This window comes from Emys orbicularis, chromosome 23 (genome assembly GCF_028017835.1).
Source record: "Emys orbicularis isolate rEmyOrb1 chromosome 23, rEmyOrb1.hap1, whole genome shotgun sequence".
Lineage (NCBI taxonomy): Eukaryota > Metazoa > Chordata > Testudines > Emydidae > Emys > Emys orbicularis.
Genome location: NC_088705.1, coordinates 8,197,590 through 8,225,232, shown reverse-complemented (window position 1 = coordinate 8,225,232; position 27,643 = coordinate 8,197,590). Strand labels below are relative to the sequence as shown.

The window sequence follows — 27,643 nt, the reverse complement described above, 5'->3', positions numbered from 1 at the left end:
GAGCTGGGGTTCAGCAGTCGACGGGGGATTGATTTATCGCATCTACACTACACGCGATAAATCGATCCCCGATAGATCGATGGCTACCCGCTGATCCGGCGGGTAGTGTAGACGTACCCTGGGAGTTGAACCCAGGTGTTCTGACTCCTAATACTTTTCTCTCACCTCTACACAAAACACTATGGTAAAGAATATAGGTTCAAAGTGTCTAGATTCATTTCGACAGGAGGGCAGGGTGGGAAGCAATAGATGCACTCTTCAATGCAGCAGTAGTGGGTTGAGTTGATCCTCTCTTATTCATACAGTCTGCTTGTCCCAGAGCATGACAAGAAAAAGATGGAAGGTGGGATTTGTACATGAATCTTTGTGAGTTAGCACAAGTTTAAATGAAAGTCAATGGGACTTGTGCTGCTAAGCCATTTAGGCACCTAACTCTGATTGATTTCAGTGGCAGTTAGGAGCCTAAATACCGTTGAGGATCTGGGTTTTAAATGCCTTTGAAAATCTCACCCAGAGACTCCATTTAGTTCAGTTTAGCGGTTGGATCATACACAGGCAAAAAACTGGAGGCAGCATCTCTGTAAAGTTGTGCACTGAGCTGGCTTGGAAGCATAAGTGCTAGAACTAAGGGTGCTGGGGGGTACTGTCGCATGTCCTGGCTTGAAGTAGTACTGTAAGAACAAGCCAAATACATGGTATCTGCCTTCAGCACCCCCACTATAAAAATTGTTCCAGCACCGCTGCTCGGAAGGCTGCAAAAGTACTGGACCATCATTAGATGAGACAGCATTGTAAGACCAAAGAAGTGGGGGTCAAGATAACTTTTAAACCAAAGTGCAAAAGCTTGTAGAGATTCATTGTACGCCTGTTTAGAGGGAGAATAGCTGAGCTAGGTCTGGCTAGAGAGAAGTCTGAGCATATTAAAAAAAAAAATTGGGTTTGCATAAAATACTTAGATATCAAATCATAACTCACAGTTGAAGAGGATGGTTAGTGGAGTAAGCATCATGTTTGAAATAGACCCATTGGAAGCACAGGTTAAAAATACATCAGGATTAAATAAACCTGACATCTACCCAAAGCAGACAAACCAAATAAAGTGTGCATGGATGTGTGGGTCTCTTGAATGAAATGTTGTGTACCCATTAAAGATGGGTATTTTTAAAAGGATGGTGTTTTGCTCTGTTAAAATTACCTACTGAGAGGTTTTTAAAGGACTTTCTGCTTTTTTGGGGGTAGGGGGAGGGCAGAGGCTTAATGACAGAAGGTATGAAAGATATTTAAATGAAACAAACAGGGCTATTTGTGTTTGGAAGTTACATGTTGTTCTGGGATCAATTTGAAATCTAGTCAATTTCAAAACCAAGTTAAAAGTAGCTTTAGATGTTACACCTGTCCCTGAATCTTCCTGCCATTTTTGTCACTTTTCAAGTACAGCTTCTATCTTTAAAAATGCTTTTTCTAGTATTACTACATGAAGGACTCAGGGAAACTGAGAGTATAAGGTAAATATTGAAACTGACTATACACACAGTGCTGCCAAAGGCACGTAATAAACAAATGGAGAGCCTATTTCCCCTTATAATCTCCTTCAGCAATCAGACTCTCAGGTGTTAGCTGTAATAATAGTAAACGGTTTCAGATAAAAGCCAAATTTTTAAGTTCACTTTGTCCTGTTAACACCAAGCCTTTTAGGGGGGTCAGCCCATTTCATATTGCATGTATTCTACCATTCCATGGACCATGCTTTACGCTGCGACTGTAACTGTTTTACTACACTCCTGCAAAATTCTTCTTGTACAGGGTGAGTAATTTGTTCTGGGTGAGTAAAGAATCATGTTTTTTCCATTCTTATCATGCTGAAGGGGGGGGGGGTTGCGCCTGGGTTGGTAAAGTTTGTGACAGTTTGGCAAGCCTGCTATAATCTCATCTCCTCCAATGATACGTTTCCTTGCTGCTTCTTGCTTTCCCTGTTGCTATGCCAAAAGATGTATGTTGCTAGGATAAGAGCCATTTTCTCTCCCTCTTCCATATCTGTTGCTGCAGTAGAAGTCACAGAACCCCCTCTGTTACCTTGGTAACAGTCTCCTCCTACTGTTGCCCTGGTAACAGTCTCCCCATCTTTTTCTTCCCTCCTCTCTGTTGCTACAGTAACAGTTGCCTGCTCCCCATCTCTCCCTGTTGCCTATGTTGCAGCTTTAGTTCTTTATCCCTCTGTAGGGCATGCGCTCAGTCACCATGGTAACATTCATTCTCCCTCTTTCCTTTGTTGCTATGGTAACATTCTCCCTCTCCTCCCAGTCCACTTCTCATCTTCCCTTCTACCCCTCCACTTCTCTGTTGCTATAGTGCCAGGCCCCCCCCATAACATAGCCTAAAGGAAGATCCCTGTAGTCAGCTCCGTAGGGGCTTAGCTCTCTCACTGCCAGGGCTTTACAGCAATGAGGGTCATGCTGCAGCGCGGGCGCTGGTTTCTAGGGATGGGACATGTCTGGGTGATCGTTATCCGGGGTACGGTCGGGCCCACTGTGCTAGGCTCTGCACAAACACACAGAAACAGGCCCTGCCCCGAAAAGCAGCGGAGGCAGACGAAGCAATTGCGTAAGGACCCCAGCAGCTCAAGGGGCCCCCTATTAATTGTGTGTGTAGGTGGGGGAGAATATATTCCTGTTTAGGGCCCCTAGGGTGACCAGATGTCCCGATTTTATAGGGACAGTCCCAATATTTGGGGCTTTTTCTTATATAGAGGCCGATTACCCCCCACCCCCTGTCCCCATTTTTCACACTTGCTGTCTGGTCCCCCTAAGGGCCCCCAACGGGCCAGATGTCAGCCCTGGAGCGGGCCCCTAAGGGTGCCCAGCGGGGAAAGGGCCTGGCTTGGCGGGGAGAGCCTCTGCCTGCAATGGGCTCCGGCTCTTCCCCACCCTCTAGGCCCAGGGGCGCAGCCATGCCCCCTCCATCCCGCCTCCGTCCCTCCCCTTCTCCCGCCCCCCCGTTCCCATAGCAGCCGCCGGCCGCTCCCCCCCGCCCCGCCATGGCCGCGGCCGCCGCGCGCTCCCTCTCCGGGCCCGGCCGCCGGGCGCTGCCGCTGGTGGTGATCCTGGGAGCCACGGGCACCGGCAAGTCCGAGCTGGCGCTGCAGCTGGGCCTGCGGCTGGGCGGCGAGATCGTCGGCGCCGACTCCATGCAGGTAGCGGGGGGAGCCGGGCCTCAGTCCGGCCGGGCCGGGGTCCCCTGGGGGCAGAGCGGAGGGAGATCGGGAGCCCCCCTGGAGGGGGTAAAGGCCAGGGCCGGGGGGGGCGGAAGGGATCGGGGGCTGGCGGGGGGGCAGGGTGAAGGGGGCCCGGGGAGGGATCAAGGCCTGCGGAGCCGGGGCCTCCCGGAGACGAGGGGCCGGGAGAGCCGGGGCCTCCTGAGGCGATGAGGGCTGGGTGGGGGGAAGGAGATCAGTATCGCTGCGTCACAGAGGGGAGCCAGGAGACCCCAGCTAACCCCCCCCCCCGGCTCTGGTTCTGGGCTTTGTGGGGTGAACTCAAGGGCAAGCCCCCCAAAGATTCACTCCAGGGCGGGGGTTGCTCTGACTCCGCAGCTCCTAGTTCTCCCTGCAGCTGGGCCCCCTCAAATTGCAAAGCCCTGCGTGGGCATGTTATTGTTTAAGTCCATGCCCCCGTTCACTCTGGTTTGCAGCCTGGAGAGCCTGGTATGGCTTCCCCTAACTCACCGAGTGTGTGCATCACCCCATTCCCCCCAATACACCAGAGGGAAATAATCCCACAGGCTGACTGGACTCAGCGTAATTGCAGATTTTTTTTCTAAGAACCGACTCTGCTTACTTAAGATGTGATAGGTAAAACAACATGTATATCTCTCAGTTCCATCAAATGACATTTCCCTGTCTGTGAAACATACAGCAAGTGTCGTTTAAAAAAAAATAATTTGCATTCTGGATAGAGGCTCTGTGTTAATTTTTACAAGCTCAGCCTCCAGTTGCTGCCCGGACGTGCTGTTGAGAATTACCCCTGGCCTAGCCCAAAACAGGGCCTGGAAGCGCTTAGGATGGTGTATAGGAGTCAACACATAACTTTAAAACTGTTTGAGACGTCTTTGTTCTTTGCTCACCGGATCTTGGTGAGATCTCTACAAACAAGCCAACTTTGACTTTTCTACCCTCTGCAGTTTTTTGAGTGATCCATGCAGAAGATTTCTCATCAAGATCTTAGGGGGGAGGACAGTGCAATTTGTTTCTTTGTTTTTTAACACATGCATAACTCAAAAATGGTGGGACTGATTTTGTTCAAATTCCCCCTGCGGCCAAAAATAATTTCACCTTTGGAATGAGAACTGGGCCTGGACAACTGAAACCCCCAAAAAATCAGTATGAGAAGTAATGAGCTCAGGGAATGCAAAATGGAAGTTGAAGCTCACATACTTGCTCTTATAAGCACAGCTTCCAATCAGGATCCTCTAGCATGGACTCTTGGGCCTATGTTGTGTCTCATTGAAGTCAATAAGACTCTGCGGAGCACGTGAGACCTCCATAAATGAATCCCAGTGCAAGGTCAGGGTCTTACAATGTTAAATAAAACAGGACAGTAGCTCAAGGCCCTGTTCCTGCACTGAGCTCTGTGTAGGTGGTCTCCTGCATTTGCATGGAGCCCTGTTACTCTGTGAGGGGGGTCTGCCATTGGAGAGGTCATTGTAGGAGGAGGGTCCAAATGAAGATAATGATCCAATTTGGAAGCTCAGTCTGTGTGCTTCTATCACTGCATATTAAAGGGACTGGCTGGATAAATAGGCTTGGCAGAATTCAAATGTTATATTTTTATAATTTTGACAGATAATATGCTTATTTTAAGCAGTTTTTCAATTTTTATCAATTTAAATTTTCACAGTCGTGAGAAATTTTTGGGGGGAGGGTCAGACAATAATTATTTAATATCCATAGATGTTGAGATTCAAAAAGTTAAAGTTTATAAGTGTTAAAACACAAATTGCCATCATCACATGTCAAATTCTACAAAGTAAATATCCTTAAATCAAACTCTTATAAGTGTTCAAGCAGCATTTTTCTTATTTTGCCTATCTGTAAGTTTCTGTTATCAATGGAAGTGTGTGTGTGTGTGTGTGTGTGAAATCGATGTTTACTGACATTTACCAACAAAAGACTAGTCTTTTTTAGCCCAAAGATAAATAATATTAAAAACAATTCCTTATTAGTCGCTAATGACACCATAGATCAGGAACGGGACAATGTCATCTTAAAAAGCCCATGTAAACAAATCAATTTCTTCAGCTATCTTACTAATAACATCTTAGTTTATTACAAGCGAAAGATGTTAATGCTTCCATTGTACCCGTCACTGTTTTATTTACTTGTTGGATTTCTGTTAGCTTGTACAAGGAAAATCAATGAAGTAAGTTTTGCTTTTGTTTATAGTCCCTTTCACTGAGGTTCTTAGTGTTGTGATAAACTGCAGCGGGATTGTTACTTTAACATTTTTCATCGTTTTGTATTAAATCGTGGCAATATTCCGATAAGCTTCTTTTTTACAATATTTTAATTTGGTGCCAAATTTAAGGGTTGGTTTTTACCTTTTCAACCTGAAATAATTTTTTTTAAACTGTGAACGTGTTTCCCTCCCCTCTGCGCTGTTGTCTTTTTGCACCTCACTCAGTTTAGACATGGACTTGTTGCTTTTACTTTCTGGTTCTTGTGTATTAGCTCACGGCTGCTGTTTGGGTTCTGAACACGGGAGGGGGGATAATCTAGAAACTCTTTCTACTGAATTTAAAACAGGTAATGAAAACGCTTTTGCTCATGTGGGAGATTTTAAAACGTAGGGAGGTGGGGCCGGGGAGTCTTAGGCCTGAACTAACGCTGTGAAGCTTTGTGCAGCATTGTCATGGTGTCTTTGAGCTACCATCAATTCAAGCGCTTGACCTAGCTATGTTAGAAAGCCACCTGCATATGGAATATCTGCTGGAGTCACAAGGTGAGGAGCCCTTTATGCTGACCAGCACTTAGAACAGTTTTCAGGAGGCCAAGCATATTCCTAGTGAATGATCTGCTAGTCCTGTAGAACGGTTGTTATCACATTTGGGGTTCTGACTCCATGGTAGATCACAAAGGGGTTTTCATAGAGGGAGGAGGTAACCTATTTTTCTCTGGAATCTAAGGCCCTGCCTAGGTAGGGCATTTCAGTGCAAGTTAAGTTATTGGGGGTAAATCTCTCTAGTATAGTGTCTTCATTAGGGTTTTCCACAAGTGTCACAAAGGTTATGTCTACACTATGAGCCAGGGGTTTGATTCCTCTGCTCGCATACACCTAGTTGCGCGAGTGGGAGTATAAATAGCAGCAAAGCTGCGGTAGCACGGGTGGTCCAGGTAGCTTTGCCGTGACATATGCAATCATGGCTACCCTGCTGTTTGTGCTCACACTAGCTTGATGAGTGCTAGCTCATGTATGTGTAGACGTAGTGTATATTGATGTAGCACTGGTACAAATGTTCCTAGTCTAAACAAGCCCGAAGCTTTCACTGGACGGATTCTAGCCCGGCTAGCGATGAGGAAAACTTTGCAAGGGTAATGTACAATGATCAAATTAATGTGCACTGGATGTGAATGCCGATTTAGGGCACAGTAAACTTTAACAAGTTACTGGGTGCCGTGACTTGTTTTGGCTGGCGTAGCAGAAATGAGTCTGAGTCAGGAGAAAAAAAGAGTGTTATGGGAGGGGAAAAACATCGGCAGCCCCTATTTTAGGAATATGGCAGGTTTTTTATGGCCAGGATGAGATGTTTCTGCTGCAATAAGGATCAAATCCTCATCTCATGGAAGTCAATGGAAAAACAAGCGATTCTCGCTCTGTCCTGACTTCTCTGTTTCTCTGCAGAATTGGCTGGGACTGGCTGCTCTCCGCGTGGCCTCTTGAGGCTGCCAGACAACGGGGCAAAGGGGGCCTGTCAGAGGTACTGGACAGCCTGAAGACATAGTGTAGATTGGAGCTGGTTGACACATCCCCCACTTGTGTTCCACACAGCATGGTGGCTCTCTTAGCAGTTGGTAGAATGCGTCTCCCTTCCTTCTGGTATTTTTCCTGTGGCATATGCCTCCCCTCTGCGTATCCCAGAGCTGGCTGTAGCATTCGGGCCTGAGGATCCTGGTGAATTGCTGCATAGGGCTGGATTTGGGTTTCTCAGTCCTTTTTAAAAAAAACCCCGTCCCTCATTCCTAATTGACAGCCGCCCGCTACATTCTGAGACGGCTCTATCCAGTCACGGAAGGCACCCGGCAAACATCTGACGAATGCGGACAGTGGTTAGGCTGCTGTTTGAGTCAAAGCTGGGCCCGAGGAAGGGGATGGCAGCGCCCCGAGACCGCCTGCTCTGGTGATAGTATGGCCAAGGCCTAGTTCGCAGGGACCCTTGTATTTCCCAAGCGTTCTTGGTGCCTGTGGATCCTGGTGGCTGAGTTATGGATTCACAGCCCCCTCTTTGCGTGGCTCAGGATGTCAGATCATCTAAAGGGGCTTTTACTCTTTTCATTTTGTGTTGCCATTTCTCTCGGTTTTATAATCCTAACGAACCTCCTTTAGGAGTAACAGCAGCTCTCCAGGGCTGCCCCAGAGAAAACAGACAGAAACCTACCAGGTGCTCTGGTGTAACCCTGTTTGCAGTGCCAGCTAATGGGAGACAGCTGAAGAAACAAGTGGGCCTTTCCTTCCTTTCACATCAGGCTGTTGAGTAACCTTTCTCCCCAGACCACATGTGGGGAAAATTCCCAGCCAAAAACTTCAGAGCTGTATCTATCTTAGGTATTCAGATGGCCCCGTTACTGTCTGAGCAAGCACCTCCCAATCTGTACCGTGTTTCTCCTCACACACCCTGCTGAGGTAGGGAAGTGCTCTTCTCCCCATTGTACAGATGGGGAACAAAGAGGTTGGGATCCAGATTCCACTGAAATCAGTGGAAGTTACACCCCTAAATACCAATCTGGGCCTAAGTGACTTGCCCATGGTCGCCTATGAAATCTGTGGTGGAGATCTTATGAATTCCAGGCAATGGCGCTAACCACTGGACCATCCTTCCTCTCATAATGTCAACAATCTCGTAGAGGCTAGGCTGCTGCTGAGTTGTGCCTACCACTCCTGACAGGCTAGAAATGGCCCACATGCGGTTATTGTTACCCCATCTCCCCCACCCTGACGTGCCCGTTGTGAGGTCTTATCTTCTAGACTGGAAGCCCTTTGGGGCAGGGATTGTCATTTACTGTGTGTTTTTAATAGTGATTGGCAGGATGACTTTCACGCTCCGTGCCTCAGTTTCCCCACCTGGATACTCTCCCACCTCTGTGAAATGCTTTAAGATCTCTGGATGAATCCATCTAGGTATTTACGCGGCCCACATCTGAGTGCTCTAGCAGTGCTAAGTGTTGTTATTCCAAGTGTTGCACTCAGGGGACTGGTGCTCCAGGCTGCTGCTAATCTGTTTTGGGGCCTTAGACAGTAACAAAGGCTTATCTGAAACGCTGGCTGAAAATAGACATGAGCATACAGTGCAAGGATATCTCAGCGGCGAGGCCCTGAAGCCAGCCAGCTGGTGGAATCTTTCTTTTCTCTTTGCTCTGTGTGTGTAAAAGGCTCCCTTTGTTCCGCTCCCAGCCCACACACTGACACCACATTCCTCCTCCTCTTGTTTCCAGATAGCTAGGGAGCCTCTCCCTCCGTGTTTATTCTCAGGAGAACCTTGAAGGATTGAGCATGCCCTGAAAATCCCAGCTCTGGCCATGTAGGGCGCGGGGGCCCTTTTATCCCTGCTCCCACCCCCATCAGCCGCCTCCCCTGCAGCTAGTCAAGTCCTGCCCTTAGCAAGAGATTTGTGTGTATCGCTATGATTTTGGGGAACCAGGGGAGCTGAATGGCTGATGGACCTTGCCTGGGCAGAGCGTCTTCCCATTGACTTCCGCCGGCTTTGTGTCAAGCCACAGCAGACCTGAATTGGACCAAGCAATTACCTCCTCTGGGTCTGACTGTATTAGACAGCGGAAGGTAATCAATAGGCTGCAGCCAGCCATGGGGTTTGCCGGCAGGGAGTTGGCTCCTGGGCATCTCCTTCTGTCTGCTCTGAGCCCTGTTTGTGTTTGGGCTCAGAGCTGGCTGCATTTCCACAGGGCCGGCACATTTGGTCACCCTCCTGCCCCTACGGAGACTGCCTGCAGGCAGCCGCTACTCTTCTTGATGCTGTTAAGGGGGTGCCAGTGGGTGGCGAGGAGAGGTGCTTTCAAAGCATGGCACCCAAGGGGCAAGTTAAATGAGCAAATGAATCTTGTTTCTCTCTGCAGCTTCCTGAAATGTGATATGACACCAGAAGGACCACAATCCTCCCTCTCCCCGTCACGGGGGTCCAGTGGAGGAATGAGGCCCAAAGAATTTGGCAGATATTGACAATGGTCCCTTCCAATCTGCTGACTGTTTTGTAGGGGCCAACATAAATTCCTTCTTCCTCCCTGCCCTCGATCTGAGCGTCCCATGTCATTCCAGGGCATTATTATTAGGAGACCGCCTCAGAAGCCCAGCTGAGATCAGGCCCCTCACCGTGCCTGGTGCTGCACAAACAGAAGATTGCTGTCCTGAAGAGCTAGTGATCTAAACAGACCAACACAGGGTTAAGGGAGAAGGGCTATAGCACAGGAGCAAGGGTGACAGATGGTACCTGTCAAGTTAGTGCCATGGTTTGGTGGTTTTGTTTTGAATTGTTTGGGTGTGGTTGTACTGGGAGGAGAATTAGCTAATTAGAGACTGAGGGGGCTAAGGAGAATAGGGGAAAGGAAAAGAAGGGGTGCGCGGAGTGAGCTTGAGCCAAAGAAGATATGGAGGGTGTTGGAGCAAACGGCCAATCAGCTCGGGGAGAATGGCCAGAGTCAAAACGAGGGGAGAAAGCGATCGGGCACAGATGACATCGGCAGAGTCCACAGGTCCTGCTGCAGCTGCTTGTCCATGCTGCTGCCGGCTGAGGCCAGGACTGCACAAGACAAGGTTTGCTGGGACGGTTCTACCGGTCTAACTCTGCTGGCAAACTCTCCGCATGGAGACACAGCTTGTACCAGTGGCGCTTATCGCTTGAGTGAGGGCAATGAGCGATACCAGCAAAAGGACTCTCGCACTGGTAGAACTGTAACCATGCTAGGACTTTTGCATGTTGCAAAAAGTCACCTCCCTGACTGCCATTGCTGTACCGCCAAGGTTTCCAGGGTACACATGGCCTGAGTCTCTGGGCAACCCTTCCCTGAGCTGGCGTGGTTTGGGGACGGGGCGGCCTTCCTTCCTTTCTCCCTGTTGTGTGCAGTTGCTCCGGGGGCCCTGTCTGCAAGGAAGCAGCACATCTACAAACTAGAGGGTGGTCGCGGGCTGAAGGTGTGCGGGGTGGCTTGGGACGGAGCTGTTTTGCTCCAGTAACCTCACATTGTTCTTCTCCATTGTCCTCCGCCTCTCCCTAGCAAGTCACCAACGCGATCCATTGAGCACCACTTGCAGGAGACTGGGGGGCTGAAGGGTTGGCAGCTAGCAGAAGTAGAGTGGGGAATAATCTGGCTCTGTACGTCTGGCTCTCCTGTGCCACAGACTGCTCTCGCCCCACCAAGCCAGGCTGGCAGGGTCTAACCTGAGGCCTGGCATGTACAGAAAACTCCAGCCCGTGAGCTGTGCCGTGCTGAATATATCCTCCCTGGGAGCCGGCCCAGGGGCTGAACCCCGTGGTTACAAAGCAGGGCCTCTCACACAAAGAAGGCCCAGTCTCCCTTAAAGCGTTGAAATCGGATTTCGGAACAGAGAGGCTGCTTTAGGAGCAGTGTCTGCGCCCGCGCACACAGCGCCGAGTGTCCTGGGGGAGCGCTGGGCTAGAGAACCCGACTCCGATCTGGCTTTGTTTGCAGGCTCTTTAGAGCAGTGGCGCAGCTGCTTCTCAGCACGGGCTGCCAACAGCATCCGAGGCTCTTTGTGCTGGGCCAGGCCAGTGCCAGGGTCCGTGGGCATACAGCACCGAAGAGACTTGTATTCGCACGGTGCCGTGAAGCATGCAAGGGACACACCCAGCGATGTAACAACACGCTCTCCTCATGGCACCCTCACAATTCCGTAGCGCTGAGGCTCTACGTTGCAAGTGCGGCTCTGATATTTACACTGGGTAGTTCCTTAGCTTTGGCCATAACTGGGTATTTACACGCCCCAGAGGGTGGATCCTGGGCATGACCTTGATGTTTGTGCTGCCTGGAGCCGGAGCTTGGCTGTTTACAAAGAGTCCTTCAGAAGGGTTGGCCTGTTTTTAAAAAAAGCTGTGTTGCCTAAATCAAGGACCGCGATCCAGCGGCTAGTCCCCAGCCTGGGAACCAGGAGATCTGGGTCCAGTCCCAGCTGTGTGATGGGCAGGTCCTTCCTGAGTGCCTCCATTTCACTAGAGGGAACTCCTCTACCTGACAGGGGATGTAATGATGTGAGGTGCTTTGAGATCTTCACATGAAAAGTGCTCCCAAGTCTGTTTCCTGTTCCTCAAGGAGGGAGTAGGAGAAGAGAAGGGATTGAATAGCCCAGCGATACTAGACTACCTAGCTGAGGGATGTTCTTAGTCAGGGGCTCAGAAAATAATCCGATCCAGTAGTGCTATCTGCACAGTCCGTTTGATGACTGTGGTAGCAAGTCTTTTTCTGGTCCTGAAGGGGTGTGGTGCATCGGGTTTGATCGGTGATTGTGCATTTTCTTTCGGTAACTACCCAAAACACACATCTTCCAGAGTGCACCATGCACTGTGCTACACCATTGCAGGAAATGAGACAGGTAGGTCTGTACGTCCACTCCGCTGCAGGAACAGCTGCGGATGGTATGTGCAGAGATGTGTGTGTGTGTGTGTGTGTGTGTGTGTGTGGCATGCAAGTGTGTGTGTTAAAGACACATCTGTAGAGATCAGTGGGGTATCACCAGATCAGCACGTGGGCTTGACATGATTGGGATGCTCTTCTCTGCACTAATGGGCATTGGTTGATTTGGTCTCTGAAGCATCCAGGGAGCTGAATTGCTGCCTCTGTGTATGTTGCTGCCATGTGAAGTGGTGTCAGCTGGGACTCCGAGCTGGGGTGGGGGAGGGCTGACGCTTACCCTGGGTGGAAAAGGGCAGCTGCAACCACAATGGAGAATTTCTTACTCCTGATTGTCGTCTGTCTGTTTCTCTACCTCGCCAGCTTTTTTTGATCAGATTTCCACTGTAGCCTGCAGCCCTTTCAGACCAGGGAGATAAACTCTGCTATGAGATCACCCCAAAGAGAATGCAGCAGTCAGAGCAGCTGGCTCTGGATAATCTCATGTTCCTTTTGTAGTAGACAGAATATAATAATTTGCCCACCCTTTGCAGCGCCTGCCACCTGAAAAGCTTGGCGTGCTTTACAAAGGTCGGGAGGCATTGTCTGTAGTTTACAGGGAAATAGGCATGCAGACGCAAAGTAACTTGCCCACAGGTCACCCAGCAAGTCAGCGGCACGGCTAGGAATGGGACCCAGGAGTCCTGACCCCCAGTCCCATGATAGGAAACGTTACAAAGCTGACGGGAATGAGTCACCCAAAGCGAGTTGGACTTTCTGGTCAAACGTTTATTTCTACCAAAGACCCCTTGAATTTTCAGCAAACGTTGAAAATGGAAGGGCCCCCGTTGAAGGTGGGGAACCCAGTGGGTCTTTGATCTTCTCAGAATACCCATCTAGTGCTAGTCCTTTGCCCTTCCTGGACACAGGCAGGGTTCTCTCTTCCCCAGGTCCCACCCACCCACCCTCGCTAGCTTAGCCCTGCGGGGCATAGGCACTGCATATTCCATCCAAACGCCCATTGCGCCTCACTCATTCGGTACCAGGAGTAGGCTGACCAGATAGCAAGTGTGAAAAATCAGGACAGGGAGTGGGGGGTAATAGGAGCCTATATAAGAAAAAGCCCCAAATATCGGGACTGTCCCAATAAAATCGGGACATCTGGTCACCCTAACCAGGAGGTAGGGGAGTATTGTCCCCGATTTTACTGATGGGGAAGCTGAGGGGGAGAGGTGAAGGGGACTTGTCCAAGGCCCATGCACATAGTCAGAGGCGTGACTTCCTGGCTCCCCTCCAAAGGGAACTGTGTATCTTTTTAGAATTGTGCGGGAGCTAGCCTGGGCCAGAGGAGACCTGAGTTCTATTCCCGGCTCTGCCGCTGGCCTGCTGGCTGACCGCGGGCAAGTCACGTCAGCGCGCTGTGCCTCCGTTTCCCCGTCTGTGAAGTGGGGAGGATACTGACCCTCCTCTGTAAAATACTTTGAAATCTGCTGATGAAACGTGCTAGAGAAGAGCTAGGTGGTATTATTATTATAAATGGAACCCTCAGGGTTTTCTGCACTGCGCTTTCCCACTGGGGTTTCCTGTTAACATGATTGGAGCCTAGACTAAGGGTGGCCATGTGGTCCCTGGTCTACTTAACACCTGGAGGGATCCTAGTGTAAGCAAAACCTCAGCCTCCAGCTCTCCAGGCTTTCCTCTGTGCAGCTCCCTTACCACTCTCCCCTCCCTTGTTGCCCTCTCACTGGTTCTTGGGGCTTGCACCCAGGACCCTTTGAAGCCCAGAATTCCCATTGTCTGGGTGCTGAGATTTGGTAAATATCAGCTTACCTCTAAATGTGGAGACTTTGATTCTATTCTAAGGGCTTCTAATCCCGTGGCAGAACTAATGCAACTCCAGAGAGTGGCTGCCCCCGCTCTTTGGGGGTTGTTGACCTGAGCTGATGTATAACTTTTTTCCTTTGTGTACCTGGCTGGACGTGTCACCAAGCGAAATGGGTGATAAGCTCAGCTTTTAACAAGTCGGGGCTCCGTGGAGTCAGTCGGTGTTTGCAGAGGGCTTTGTGCTCTGTGGGGCCCTGCGTTTGGACAGAGCTGCACCTGAACTTTTACCAGCAAAAGCCCCGCTGAGGTTCATGAAGACAGGCTGTTGTCTGAGGGCTGCACTTCGGAGCTGGGCTCGGCGAGTTTACCCTCCCTGATCAGTGGCTCTGCCCTTGCTCTCCGAGCGCTGGGTCATTGGAACACGCTTGTGTCAGTAACGCACGTGGGGCTGTATTTGGCTCCGGCGCAAGCAGATGCTGCCCTGATTGGCGAGTCCGCTTATGCCAGGGCTGAAGCCGGCCTTCCTTTGCATGGCCTGTGTCCTGATCTCCGGCTGGGTCAGAGGATGGCTCGAGAGGGAAGAAGGGGAATGTCTTGAGAGCATGAAGGATTAGCTGAAGTGGTCTGTGGTCATGGGGCTGGGGAGGGAGAGCAAATCCCTCCCTTTTCCTGTGTGGTGGAGGGGCGGGGGGGGGGGGGGGCTCTGTGAGGGGTGAAGGGGAATTCGGACTCTTATCTCCTGCTCTCTGTGTTCCAGGTGTACAAGGGGCTGGACATCATCACAAACAAGATCTCTCTCCAGGAGCAGGCTTTGTGTAGACACCACATGATCAGCTTTGTGGATCCCTTGGTCTCTAACTACACTGTGGTGGACTTCCGGAACAAAGCAGCGGCCCTGATATCCTTTCACAGAGCCGTCCGACTGGCCAATGGCTCCACCCTTCTCTCCCTGGCCCCTTCCCTGCGCCTAGGCCCGGGCGATTGCCTGGATCAGCCGCTCGCTCTCTTCCAGGAGTCACTTCCTTAGAAACTAAAGCTGGTGGGAGAATGTTAAAGGCAGTGGGAAGTTGAGCTGCTGCTGTCGGAGAAGCATTAGCTTGTCCAAACCCCTCTTTGTCCATGTGTGGGCATCTGGTCATCTCGTGTCAGGCCAGACTCCGTAGCCAGCAAGAGGAGCAGCTCGGCAACCAACGTTTTGTAAAAACAGTGCTGCTGGCGTGATGGAAGGCACTTGAATTTGGGGTTACCCGGGCAGCTGTCGGGTAGAGCCCTCTAGCTTGCGGCGTGCCACCTGCAGCATTAGTGCCTGGGGTGGACGTGGCTAGTGGGGAGAAGTGGAGTTGAGAGGGGGATGATAATCTCATCCCAAACCCAAGTTGGTCAGGTTTGAAATAGATCAGTGGACTCCTGCAGGGAGCCCAGGATTTGAGAGCAGGTGCTGGCCTACTTTATAGCCAGCTGCATCAAGAGACGCAGTCACAGCGCCATTGTCCATTGGCAGATTAAAGCCAAGTTTAGTTTGCACTGCAGGGAGGCTTGAACAAATGTATCTGTGTCCCTGAGACATGCGATGACCTAGCAGTAGCAGGGCTCCGGCTCAGCCTGGTTCAGTCCTGTCTATGCTACAAGACCAGACTGGATTTCCGGAGACGTGTGTAGCAGCCAGACACAGTTGTGTCCATGCTGTGACAAGCTCCCTTTCCCTCCATCGAATGCTGAGATTTTGCAGAGCCCCTCTGTGTCTTGCGCTCCTTAACCGGGCACATTGAAGATATATTTGCTCGAGAGACGATCCCAATTGTTGTGGGAGGCACCAACTATTACATCGAGTCCCTGCTCTGGAAGGTCCTTGTCGATACCAAGGTAGGAGCTCTGGGGGGCAGCAATTCCTGGGCGAGGCAGGTCCCTGCTGGGCTTGCTGTGATTGGAAGCAGATTCGCCTTCCTCCCTTGAAATGCTACAGCTACACTATGCCCGGGTAACCCCCTTCGTGCAGAACAACATACCACGTGCATCCAGGTAATGCACTCCCTCGGGAGCAGCTTAAGGCAATTGCCAAGAGGTGAGGACATGCTTTCATTGCATTAGCATCTTGTTAGCTGAGTCAGCACCAAGCAGGTGCCTGGAGGCAGATTACCAGTGCTGTGGGTGGTACACTATTGCAGCAGGCCCTTGTGGCAATCCCTAGCCAATGGCAGGGAGCCAGTGCCCTGCGCAAGGTGGTAGACCCGTGAGTTCTTTGGTAGGCTCGTAGGCAGCAACTCTGCTTGGAGCTGGGCCTGAGGCGTGATGTTCAGGTCTGGCTCTGCACTGCCCCAGAGCTCAGGAGATTTGGCTGCCCGGTTTTCATTTGGGCTTCTTTCTGATCTGTCCCACTATCGCCCCCTTAGGAAGCGGAGGGTCCCACGCGCAGCAGGTTTGAGCTGGGTCTCGCTTTGACCTGCAGGAACATTCGCAGAGGTTTGACTTGGGCGGGCTGATCTGTGCCCCACAGGAGAAGACCAGCCCTTCCCCTGGGCGAGCAGCCGACCGGAGGGTGGAACTGGAGCAGCTGGACGGCCGCGAGCTCCATTGCCGGCTGAGCCAAGTGGACCCGGAAATGGCTGCCAAGCTGCATCCCCGCAATAAGCGCAAAGTGGCCAGGTGAGCTTGGCTAGTTGGAGAGAGCTGGTCTCGGGGGCCCTGCGGCACATGCCATTTGCGGCCTCCCTTGCTATTGCAGTTAGAGTCCAGCTGAGGTTTGGGCCTCTCTGCAGATCTGCCATGGCCGGGCCCCTCGCGGGGAAGTGGGCATGCTCGCCTCTTGTCCACCATCTGATGAACAAACTTCGCTGGCCTCTTGTCGGTTTACATTGCCACTCACTAGACTGGCGCCAGGTCACGTGCGGAGGTTGGACAGAGAAGGGAGAGGACTGTGAGGGGCGGGGCTTGCATGGAGTGACATCGCAGAGAGGGAGGAATGGGATCTGACCTCTTGGTTCCAGCTGATGCAGAGAGATTTTGGGGGGGCTGGAGGAGGGTGGTTCTCATCTCTCTGGCATTGGATGAAGAGCAGTCTCTGGTCCTTGGACTCTGTGGGATCAGCAAGAGGCCGGGCGGTTCGTGAGGGTCTAATACCGTTATCCCGAGAGACGGGGCAGAGCCTTTCTTTGGGCGGCCGTGATCTCTGCTACAGGCTGATGGAGGTGATCTGACAGGGAGAGGGAGTGAAAGTCCCAGCTGCTGCCTATCACACCAGGGCGCAGTTTGCGTTTCTTTGGGGGTTTATGAAATGTGCTGCTCCGTCGGCAGGGAGACAGCTGGAAACAGGCAATGGAGGCGACTTGCTGCCCAAAGCCAGAGGGAGCAGGTTCCCATTCCCCACCCCCGAGTGGCTGGAGCGGCCTAGCACTGTGCCTAGGACATCACCCAGCTGAGGCTCTGAAGGGAGCCAAAGCCCAGGGCCCTCTGCAGTGAAGGCCCAGCCCTGACTTGCAAGCCTAGGGCCTGTTAGCAGGAGCATCCTTGCTGCTCTCGGAGGCATCAGCGAGGGTGGCCAGGACCTCCAGTGGCCCTAAATCGGGTGGCCATTGGCAACTGGTATAACGCTGCCCACGGGCCCATAGCGCGCTGGCGGCTCTACCTGGCAAGGGGAGCAGCAGCAGCTTCTCTCGAGCTATTTAAAGCGAAAGCTGCCGTGCTGGCTGAGTAACATACCGCGGAGCTGTGGGAACGGGGCCGCGGCGAGATCGGACTTGTCGCCTCGAACAGACTCTGCCAACCCAGCCCTGCCCGCAGGGGAAGCGGAGCAACGCCCACCCCGTTCGCACGGGAGAGACGCAGTCATTGTTCTGCCGGCTGCCTCCGTTGCTCTGTGACCTTTCTGCGCCGTGGTACCAACCCCTTCCCTGCAGGGACTCTTGACGGGAAGAGGCAGGACGGGTGCCAGCACCTCTCCCCTACCCCCGCAGGGCCTGTCTCAGCGCCATTTTGGGGGGTGGTTCTTATGGTCAGCCAGCTGGGTGCTCCATGCGTTACCCCCCCCCCTCCCCCAGCCTCTTCACCAAGGAGCTGGTAGTTGGCTCTGGGCATACTCAGTACATCAGGCTCCAGGAAGGGGCAGATACCTTTCCCCCAAGTGGGAGGGTTGGATTTTCCTGTGCGTTCAAGGTTCCCTCTCGCTGTATCCCCGAGGGGACTGGGCAGATGGAAATCTGCTCCGAACCCAGCCTCTGAGCTGTCTCTGTCTGTCCCTCTGCTGTACAGGAGCCTGCAAGTATTTGAAGAAACTGGGATCCCCCATAGCGAGTTCCTGCATCGGCAGCGAGAGGAGGAAGGTGGGGGCCCGTTGGGGGGGCCCCTGAAGTACCCAAACTCCTGTATCCTGTGGCTTTATGCAGACCAGGCAGGTAAAGAGCGGGTTCTGACCAGCCGCCGTCTGGCTGAACGAGCAGAGCCATCCCGGGGCCGGCTTCCTTCTGCACCCGAAACGCAGGCAGGGCCTCTCCCGTCCCAAGTGTAGTCTCCTCATTGAGCTGTGTAGCAACCTCATCCAGTGCCTGGTCTGAGCGGGGCAGGGGTCCTCGGCAAGGAGAGAGCCCGGCTGAGCAGCGTGTGCAGCGTGGGGTTAATGTGAGACCCCCCCGATGGTCAGGGTGCCCTCCCTTTAGCCCTGGCGATTCCCACTCGTACCCTCCAAAGCAGTCCCCCTTCCTTGGGGTTCACCCCCTCGCTCCCTGGGTCATGCCCATGGGCCCTGCACAATGGGGTTCTGACGGTGCAGGACTCCTAAGAGTTCTTAGCGCGTCACCCAACACGAGGCTGGAGCTGTCGAAAAGGATCGGCGTTTTGCCATTGGCTTTAACGAGAGCAGGATCTGGCCCGTGACTGCGCCATAATTCTCACAACCCCCCGTCAGTAGAATTATTCCAGTTTTACAGATGGGGAAACTGAGGCAGGGAGCAGAGGCGTGACTTGTCTAGGCTCAGACAGCGGGATTGTGGCCACCTTGGGAATAGAACCCAGGAATCCTGTCCCCTGCTCCTGTCCTCTGTCCATTGGCCTGTTCCTTGGCAAGCATGGAATGTCCCAGTGCTGTCATCCAGGGATCAGAGTCCCTTGGTCGCCGGGCCCTCTTCAGGAGCGTTGGCGATGGTGCCCCGGCTCCAGTAGGGAGGGGGCATTCGATGTGGGAGTCACACAGTGAGAGAAGCAGCAGGTTTGTGAGTATGGAGATGTCTGGGGTGGAGCGTAGGGCTGGCAATGCCCTCTCCCCCCCCGCGAGGATTTAGGGTGCCTGGCGATGGAGCCATGCGCATGGTCCTCAGGAGGTCCGGGGTGCAGCCTGCTGCAGTGGGTGTATGTGGCTGGGAAGCCGTGCGCTCTTGGTGCTGGGGCTCTCCGTCCTGCGAATGCAGCTCGGGGTGTTTGAATGGCTGTTGTGATCTCTGGCAGCTTTAGATGAGCGGCTGGACAAGCGGGTGGATGACATGGTGGCAGCGGGGCTCCTGGAGGAGCTGCGGGACTTCCACCGGCGTTACAACCAGGAGAAGGTGGCCGAGAACTGGTGAGTGTTCGGCTGGCTGCTTCGCACTCAATCAGTCCCCTGTTGTTGCAGGGCCTCGGGCGTCGGTGCACCTCAATACTCTTGTTCGCTGCCTGTGGCCTACGATACGCAAGTCTCCTGGAGAGCTGAGTACTTGGGCAGATTGTGGCTGAAGGGCTTGGTGTGGGGGTAGTTAGAGGGTGTTTAGTGGCCTGTGACATCCAGGATTGGGCTGGTGTGATGGTACCTCCTGGCTGTAAACTCTGATGCCAGGCTCCTCGTATGGGCACCTGGACATCCCCACCCCACACCTCGGACCCAGGCCATTGCTGGGGTCGCTCCCATGTGGTCGGTGATGGCTGTGCTGTTCTAAACCCATGGGAGCTGCTATTGTGGGGACACAGCACAGAGGGGCGCGGCTCCTTGCTCCAGCGGACGGGGTTGACCCGCTGTCTGTGACCTTCTTCTCTAGCCAGGATTATCAACATGGCATTTTCCAGTCGATTGGCTTAAAGGAGTTCCACGAGTACCTTATCACGGAGGGGAAGTGCCCACAGGAGACCAGCGCCTTGCTGCTGGAGAAAGGTGGGAACTGCTTGCCCCGGAGGCTGTCGCTTGCTCACACCTGAGGGGGGTCTCGTGTCTACCCCTAGCCGCACTATGCAATGGCCCAGGAGGTCCCAGCCACCCACGCCTGACAAGCCCTGCAGTGCAGGAGGTGCTGGTGTCATTTGGCAGAGTCTTGAGCAGGGTCTGGTGCCCTTTGGCCAGCTGAACCAGGCTGTCTCCCTGGGGAAGGGCTCCCTGGAGCTGGGCTGCAGGGTATCTCCCATGCTTAGAGACTGATGGAGACTCCTTTGCCGTTGCTTGGTGAGCCAGGGGTTTGCTCACTTGCCCCTTGGTTGGATCCAAAGATGGAGAAGATCTGTTGAGGCCTCCAATCCATCCCCTTGGAGCCCTCTGTAGAATCGTCCCTAGAGACTGTTCCTCGGGGCCTTGCCCAGTCGAGTTTGAACTGTCCCCCATGATGGTGTTTCCATCCCTTCCCTTTGGAGAGTCCTTCCCCTGCTGAGAGACATCCCTGATCATTAGCCTAGAGGTCACTCCCCCATTAGCCCGGCTATCCCCCTCCTCCCTTGGGGTTCGCACCTTCCCACGCCCTGCCCCACGCTTAGCTCCCACTGGCTTCTTTAACATCCATGTAGTCTAATTCACAGCGGCTTTGTTACCTTCATTTGAAAGGGATCCAGGCCCTGAAACTAGTGACAAAGAGATACGCCCGGAAGCAGAACAAGTGGGTCCGAAACCGCTTCTTGAGACGTAAGTGTTTATATCCCTTCTTCGCCCCCGCCCCCAGCTGCCCTGGGAGTGTCCCCTCCCCTCTCATCCTCTGCCCCATTCACGCCCCACTCCCCGATCCCAGACCACCTCTTTCTCCTCCATCCCTCTGTGCAGCGTCCTCCGCCCTCCTGGCTGGAGAAGGGAGCCTGGCTGCTATTGGTGGCCGAGCGAACTCTGGTTTGTCAGTTGCTGTCCAGCCCGTGGGGGGCTCCGAGTTCTCCCAAGGGGGGTGAGTTGCGTACAGGGCGTGCTCTGACCCTGCTCCCCGCGGTCCCCCCTCCCTGCGAAGAGCTCTCCTCCGCCATTGTGGTTCTATGGCCGAGGCAGCTCTCTGGAGGGAGGGGGCCGGACACGACGGAGTGGCTGGATAAATAGCAGCGTCTCTGGGCGGAGGCCATGTCCAAGGACAGTTACGTAACATGGCTCTCCCAGGGCCACCGAGGGAACTGTTCCTGCATGAATTCCCTCCTGCTGAGTCATATGGATGTTCTCTGCGAGGCCGCCCGCTCCCCAAATTACCGGGATCTGTCCAGCAGTCTCTGCTGTGAATAAGCTTTGGGTGTGTCCTGTCTTCAAGCTGCCTGGGCACATCAGGACGTGTTGTTCCTGCTTCGCTCCCAGCCCATCTGGACCAGGCCTGCCTGAGACCTTGCTGCCCCGGCCTTGTCTGTGGTCATTCCCCATCCCACCTGGAGTGGATGTTCCCGAGCTCCCTCCCAGGGCCTCTTCGGTGCACCGCTCCCTGCTTGTCCAGCTGTGACAGGGAGGTCTCCACCCCTCCCAGGAGAAGCTCCCTCATTGCTGGCTAAAATCCCAGCAGAACAAAGCCCCACGTGCCACACGTCCCCTCCTCCTGCGCTAGCTGTTGCTGGCAGTCGGATCCCTGGCTGCTCGTGGGCCAGCTCTCTCCTGTAAGGGGCCATGGGGGATCTGCCCGTCGTGTTTACCTCTCCCCATGAGCCCACACGCGCACCGGGCTGGAGTGAAAAGCCCAACTGACAGCTGCCCTCCAGATTAGGAGCTGCAGCCGATTGGCTGTTACGGGCCTGCCGTGGACACCATGATGGCAGGAAGCCAGTGGGACTTCCCTCACCCTGGAGCAGGGCCAGGATCAGCAGCTGGGAGCCGAGCATTTGTTGAAAGGTGGCTGGTAGGGGCAAGAAAAAGAAACCCAACCAGGCCGAAAGCCTGGCTTTGAACGGGGTGCAGCGCTTTCCTGGGGCCAGGTGCGTGGCATCCGCGTCTCACCTTTCTGCCGAGCAGCAGGTGGGGGACAGGTGTGCCTTCGATCGGCCTCCTAAGAGCCTTGCTTGTGGTTGGAGCAATAAAAGTCAGCACCTGCCGGATGCTGCAGCCTTTGATGGCTTTGTCTGAGTGGCGAGGCGCTCGCTCTGCCGGCTGGCAGGTGAGTCCTGGCAGCACGGCGGGGGAGCGACATCGCTGGGGAGTGTGCGCTGTCTGGTTTGCAGACATCTCTGCGCTCTGAGTGGCGGCCAGGCCTCTGGAAGTGCCAAACGCCCTCACGTTGGCTCAAGGAGGCAGATGGGTTGGTTTTAAAATAGCCCCACATCAAATGCAGGCGTTCAAATGAAGCACATCCATTGCTACCTGCAGACGTGGCCGCAGCGCGTCCACCTCCGCGGCCTCGTTAGCCGTGACCGCTGTAAATAAAGCAACCAGGCTGAGACCCTCACAGGCAAATACCTGACCCAAGCACCAGGCTCGAGCCTGCCTAGAAGAACAGCTGCACCTCACGTAATTGCTATGTGCTGGAGCCATCTGGGTCTCTGTCTCTTCTGCTGGCTGAGGGAGCGTGGACTTTTCCAGTGGACCGTGCAGGTGGGAAGCGGGTGGTAGTTATGAAGGGAGCAGAATTTGCCTGGCTCTTGCCAAGCTCTAGATGTTGGGTTTGCTTTCCTGCCCCTAGATTGCAAACTGCCCTGCTGGGATTGAGGATGTGCAGTTCCTAGCAAACCAAGGGCTCTGGTAATCCCGGCTCAGGACCGCTCTGTCTCGGAACATTGAAGGACAAGCCGGTGAGGGTAATGTGGGGCCCCTGCAGCGAAGACGCGTCTCCCAGGGATGTTCGGGTCCTGCAGCCACACTGCGACTGATTGGCTAGGATACTGCTGGCAGCGAATTGCTTCTGCTCTGTGTATTTCTCCCTAGGCCCTGGACCCAATGTGCCCCCAGTGTATGGGTTGGAGGTGTCTGATCTCTCACAGTGGGATGAGAATGTGTTGAAACCTGCCCTTCAGATTGTGGAGAGCTTCATCCAGGTGAGTTTCATCTGTGGCCAGGGGTCTGTGGGAGCAGTTGCTTAGGAGAGACTTATTTTGGTGTGTGTCTGATCTCTCTGTCCTGCGCTGGGTGGGGACTGTTGCCAGAACTGCAGCGTGTCCCTGCTACAAGCTGAGATCTTCTCCCCAGAGCTCCACCCTGGCAGATTGCGATCTCCATGCCTCTGACCTAGAGCTCAGTCCCTCCCAACTCCAGGGGCTTCCTCTCTACTCCTCTAGCCTCCAGACTTGCCCCTCTCAGGCTATTGCTATGTCTCTAACTCCAGATTTCCGACTGTGTCCCGCTGTTACCGAGGCACCCCCAAATACTCAGCACGCCCCTCCTCTCATACTGGGAGGAGACGGACTCCGTAGCTCTGACCCTCGAAGGTCAGGAGGAAAGCCTCGTATCTCCAAATCCCATGACCGGCAGTGACAAGAGAAACCCCGCTGAATAGAAACTGACCTGACACATTTGTAACCTCAGGGGCGGCAGCCATCGGCAGACCCTGTAAAGATGGAGAGCGAGATAAAGGAGGACAAACGGAGTCATCACATGTGTGAGCTCTGCAACAGAGTCATCATTGGGGACAGAGAATGGGCAGGTAGGATCCAGAGGGCGGGGAAATATATATGGGACAACTGAAATGTGGAGATTGCAGTTTGTGCGAAGGGAACCAAATGAGTCCATAGATACCTGCTCTTGGCCATATGACCTTCATCACATGATCTCAGGCTTCCAAGGATTGTTTACAGCCCTCTGATAAAAGCAGCCACTTGCAAGCCTGGAGGGGGTATGTCAGCTATGCCATAGCAGCCATCTGTCAGCTCTTACCACCGGGCTGGGGGGAGGGAGACAGTAAAGTTCACGTTCTCTTCTGGCGGTGGGCGGCGGGAGCCCTCTCCATCAAAACACGCTTCTTAGCACATCACTTCTGAATTTGTCAGTGTTCGTTCTGAGCCGCTGGCCCTTGCTAGCAATTCAGGAGGGTTAGCGAACCTGCACTGAGAATCTTATTTCTTTTACAATCCATTTTTTTATTTCAAACCAACAATAATGTATCCTGGAAAGTTTTTAAAAAGTCGGGTTTGCTCCAACATTTAGGTTTTGTAAAATTAAAGCTTTCCCCAGATCTAACGTTGATAGGAACATTTCCATGAGTTTGAAAATTGAATTTTAATCCCATTGGAATCAAAATATTTTAAACAAATTAACATCTCCCTGAAGCTCAGAACCTCAAAGTGAAATTGGATAGAAACTGACTAGCAACAAACATGAAACTGACACGTCTGTCTTCATTGTGCAAACTGAGTGAAATGCTGAAAGCAAATGCAGTATTAATAGCGAGAACTAGATTTTAAAGATTAATTTAGTTTTATTGATCCAAGGAGCGGCTTCTAACATAGGGAAGTTGGTGTTTTTAATGTAGCAATTTTCTTTAATATGCTTAGATCATAAATGTAGTTATCTGGTTTTTAGTAGATCTGTGTATTGTACTAGTTTGAAGACATTTTAAAAGACATCCATACACACCAAGGAGAGTGTCTCTGAAAGATCTGAGAGCTCACTCCATGCTGCTAGGGCACAGGAAGCATTATGACCAGAGTGTTACTTTCATAAGCGACAGTTACAGGGCAATAGATTCCTTTTCTGGGCGTGTTGCCCAAGTTCCCAGTTATTAATAATATTCATTTATCCTTGATCAATGCTGCATCCCCTGTATCCAGCCATATTTGGCATGAACCCATAAATGTTCATGCCAAAGCATGTTGGAGCAGTGTTGGGGGGAGGGAGGACTCATGTAGAACTGAACTGAAATGTTGCCGTTAAATGCAATCTTAACGCTACAAATTTAAACACACGAGGCAGGAAATGAAAACACTGGGGGCACAGAGTCAACTTGAAATCTAGTCAGTTTCTAAAAATGAGTTAGAAGTAGTTTCAGAAACTGCTCCTGCCCTGATTGTCCTCTCAGTTTTTGTGGGGTTTTTTTGTTTTTTACAATTGCACTTTCATGTTGTTTAAAATGAAAGACTCTCACAAATGACAGGAGAGATGTGTACTGTCTCCGTTAAACTTTGGTATCACTTGTAACAAAATTTCAGAGAAGTGCGATTTCATTGCAACCTGATGGTGTCCCAATAACATTGCAATAAAGTATCAAATTTGCATGTAATTTTCTTTAGAAGGAGGCAAAAAAAAAGTCTGGAAAACACCCTAGGGCCGCCATCCTGCAGACACATATGCACATGCTTAACTAAGGCCTTGTCTACACTGAAGTATTGCTGCCTGAACTATGCCGGCATGGTTAGAGCAGAAAAAAAACCCTAGTGTGGAGGCTGTTATACCAGTATAAAAGTGCTTATACTGCCGTTGCTATTCTGGTTCGGTGAAGCACCTTATACCGATATAACTGCATGTACACTGGTGTTTTGCCTGGCATAACTGTGTTGTAAATTATCATACCTGTTACGGACATAGTAATGCCAGTAAAACTTTGAGTGTAGGCCAGGCCTAAGCAATGGGACTGCTTGTGTGCTTAAAGGAATGCACAAGCGTGAGTGTTTGCAGGATCAGGGCCTACCTGTGGCACACCTGTGCTTTTGCACAACTCTGTAGGTGTTAACGTCATCCAGTCTGTAGACACATAAAACACCCAGCTATGGCAGATTGTATATAAAGACATATTTTTGGCACCACTTCGTGGTGCTGCAGACAATTGTCCAACTTCACGACATAATGAGATACGAAAACCATTTTGTGATACGAGTCTCACGGCAGCTGTTCCTCACTGAGGGCGAGACTCGTCAGCAGTGTAGGGGTCACCCATTTGTGAGTCTTTTGGCACAAAAATGGTTTTGCGTCTCTCTTTAAAGTGCAATGTGTGTGTGTGCTATAATATAATGTTTATCCATTTGGATTATTCAAGTGGGTGACAGGATTTTAAACACACCAAGGCCTTTCCCCCTAGTGCTAAGAATGAGAATGAATTGGTTTGGCCTGAAAGGAATACGTCTAGGAGTGACTGGAACGGGGGCTAAAGGGGCTTGAGAGCCGGATCCTATGAGGTAATGAGCATACCCCCCTTCCCCCCCCCCCGGTAGTAGCGAATGGAAGTTGAGGGTGCTCAGGATTGGACGAGTTGGGTATTTACTTCCCCAAGATCCCCCTGAGTCGCATGCTCTGCTTTGTCTTTGCCCTCAGCTCACACAAAGTCCAAGTCCCACCTCCACCACCTGAAGAAAAGACGGAAGCTGCACTCGATGCTCAGTGCTGTGGAAAGCCGAGTTAATGTCACAGAGACTCAAGGAGACCATGAAGGGACAGAGAACTTGGGACAGGACAGAAACTAGGCTCAATTCTGCATCTGCCAACCAGCTGGGGAGCAGGGTCAGCAGCTGTTCTGCCCCCGATGGAATCAAGATTGAATGGAGCAGAGCCCAGGAAGGGTCTGGGGATAAGCTGGGTGTCTTGCTTTCAGCATCCTGCTGTAGGCAAGAGCGTATCCTCTTCACCCGGCACGAATGGGGCGAGGATCCCCAAACTTCTCCAGCCCAGCCTGAAAACGGCTGAACCTCCAAGCAAGCGCCTCAGGAGCAACCGAGCTGAGTTGTGTTTTTAATTCTAGGCAGTGACACAGCATCCCAGCCTTGGGGTTTGATCTAGTTTGCTGGCATTTGAGTGAGGCGTTCTCAGGGACAGAAAGACTGTGTTCATACCAGCCTTGGCCAAAAGATTAGAGCCACCTACTAGTGAATTCTCACTACCTTGATTTATTTTTTATGGAGGCTTTTTTTTTTTTTTTTTTTACATCTAAATAAAGTAGAAACGTTGGCGCTCTCTTGTTGGTGAAAATGATTAGCCCTCCGGTTTGGTAGCTCCAATCTGTTCCAGGCTTCCCTGAGCTGCAAGTGACCCCAGGTCCAGCCCTTTTCTCCAGACATGTGTTCTGCAGAGCCTGAGGAAGCTGCGCACCTACGCTTTGTGTGCTGGGGGCAGAAGGTAGTCTTATCTCTCTGCATATTGCAGGCGGTGAAAGCACCAGCACCTGTTAGACAGCACCTTTGAAATGATCTTGACAATGGGCTAGAACTAAAATCCCTGGAGTTGACAACAGGTGAGTCTGTCCTAGCTAAACCCTGATTCCCAGGGGTTTATACCGTGGTTGGACATCCATTGATGCTTGGAGATCAGAGCCGTGCTTGGAGCAGATGTACTCCTGTGGGTTTCTATGTGGTAGTGAATGCATCTGAGCTTCATTCTGATGGATCAAAGAGAGATCCAGCTACCCTGCCTTATTTCCCTGTGTAAAAACCATTCTGTCTTCAGACCGGGCTTGTGGGATTCTTGTTGCAAAGGGAGCAGACTATGTTTTGGCTCAGGTTTCTCCCATGGGGCTTCTAGCCTTCAAAGCACAAGGTGTTCCTGCAGCTGCCACAGAATCACTGAATGTGGCCAGGATGAGATGAATGCCCCAGGGCTCTGCTCACTTGGGAATGGATTGAATTACTAAAAAAGTCTCTCTGCACAGATTCCCCATCGCAGGCTCTGGGGATGGATCTTTGGTTGGGGATTAGGCTGAATTGCCGGGACGTGCTCTCTGGGTCCCCTATGTTTAATTGTTTCTGTAATGCCCTGAAAAGCAGCATCGTTGATTTGTTTGACCCACTGGGGGTAGCTCAGTCAAGCTAAATCCAGGGAGAAGTTGCAAATAACATGTCACTCTTTTGCCCTGGAATCAGCAAGGACTGAACGCCGGCGTTGAAACCTTCAGACGCTGCTATTTTGTAAGGACTCTTCCCCTCCCCCCTCCCTGTCTTCCCAGCCAG

The 27,643-nt window shown here is 52.2% G+C and overlaps 1 protein-coding gene across 1 annotated transcript; it reads left to right on the top strand.

Annotated features, from left to right (window-relative positions):
* The first annotated feature begins 3,034 nt into the window (after positions 1 to 3,034).
* TRIT1 (tRNA isopentenyltransferase 1) lies at positions 3,035 to 27,643 on the top strand. The gene is made up of 11 exons (XM_065421684.1): positions 3,035 to 3,190; positions 14,427 to 14,567; positions 15,434 to 15,532; positions 16,116 to 16,312; positions 17,915 to 18,057; positions 19,103 to 19,214; positions 19,666 to 19,778; positions 20,436 to 20,513; positions 22,704 to 22,813; positions 23,301 to 23,418; positions 26,019 to 27,643. The coding sequence occupies exons 1-11, from the start codon at positions 3,035 to 3,037 to the stop codon at positions 26,165 to 26,167; spliced, it is 1,416 nt and encodes a 471-aa protein (XP_065277756.1). The 3' UTR covers positions 26,168 to 27,643.

Coding starts and splice junctions, on each gene's coding strand:
- TRIT1 (XM_065421684.1), top strand. CDS start 3,035: ATGGCCGCGGCCGCCGCGCGCTCCCTCTCCGGGCCCGGCCGCCGGGCG. Junction 3,191..14,426: donor TCGGCGCCGACTCCATGCAG/GTAGCGGGGGGA, acceptor TCTGTGTTCCAG/GTGTACAAGGGGCTGGACAT. Junction 18,058..19,102: donor GCTTTATGCAGACCAGGCAG/GTAAAGAGCGGG, acceptor GATCTCTGGCAG/CTTTAGATGAGCGGCTGGAC.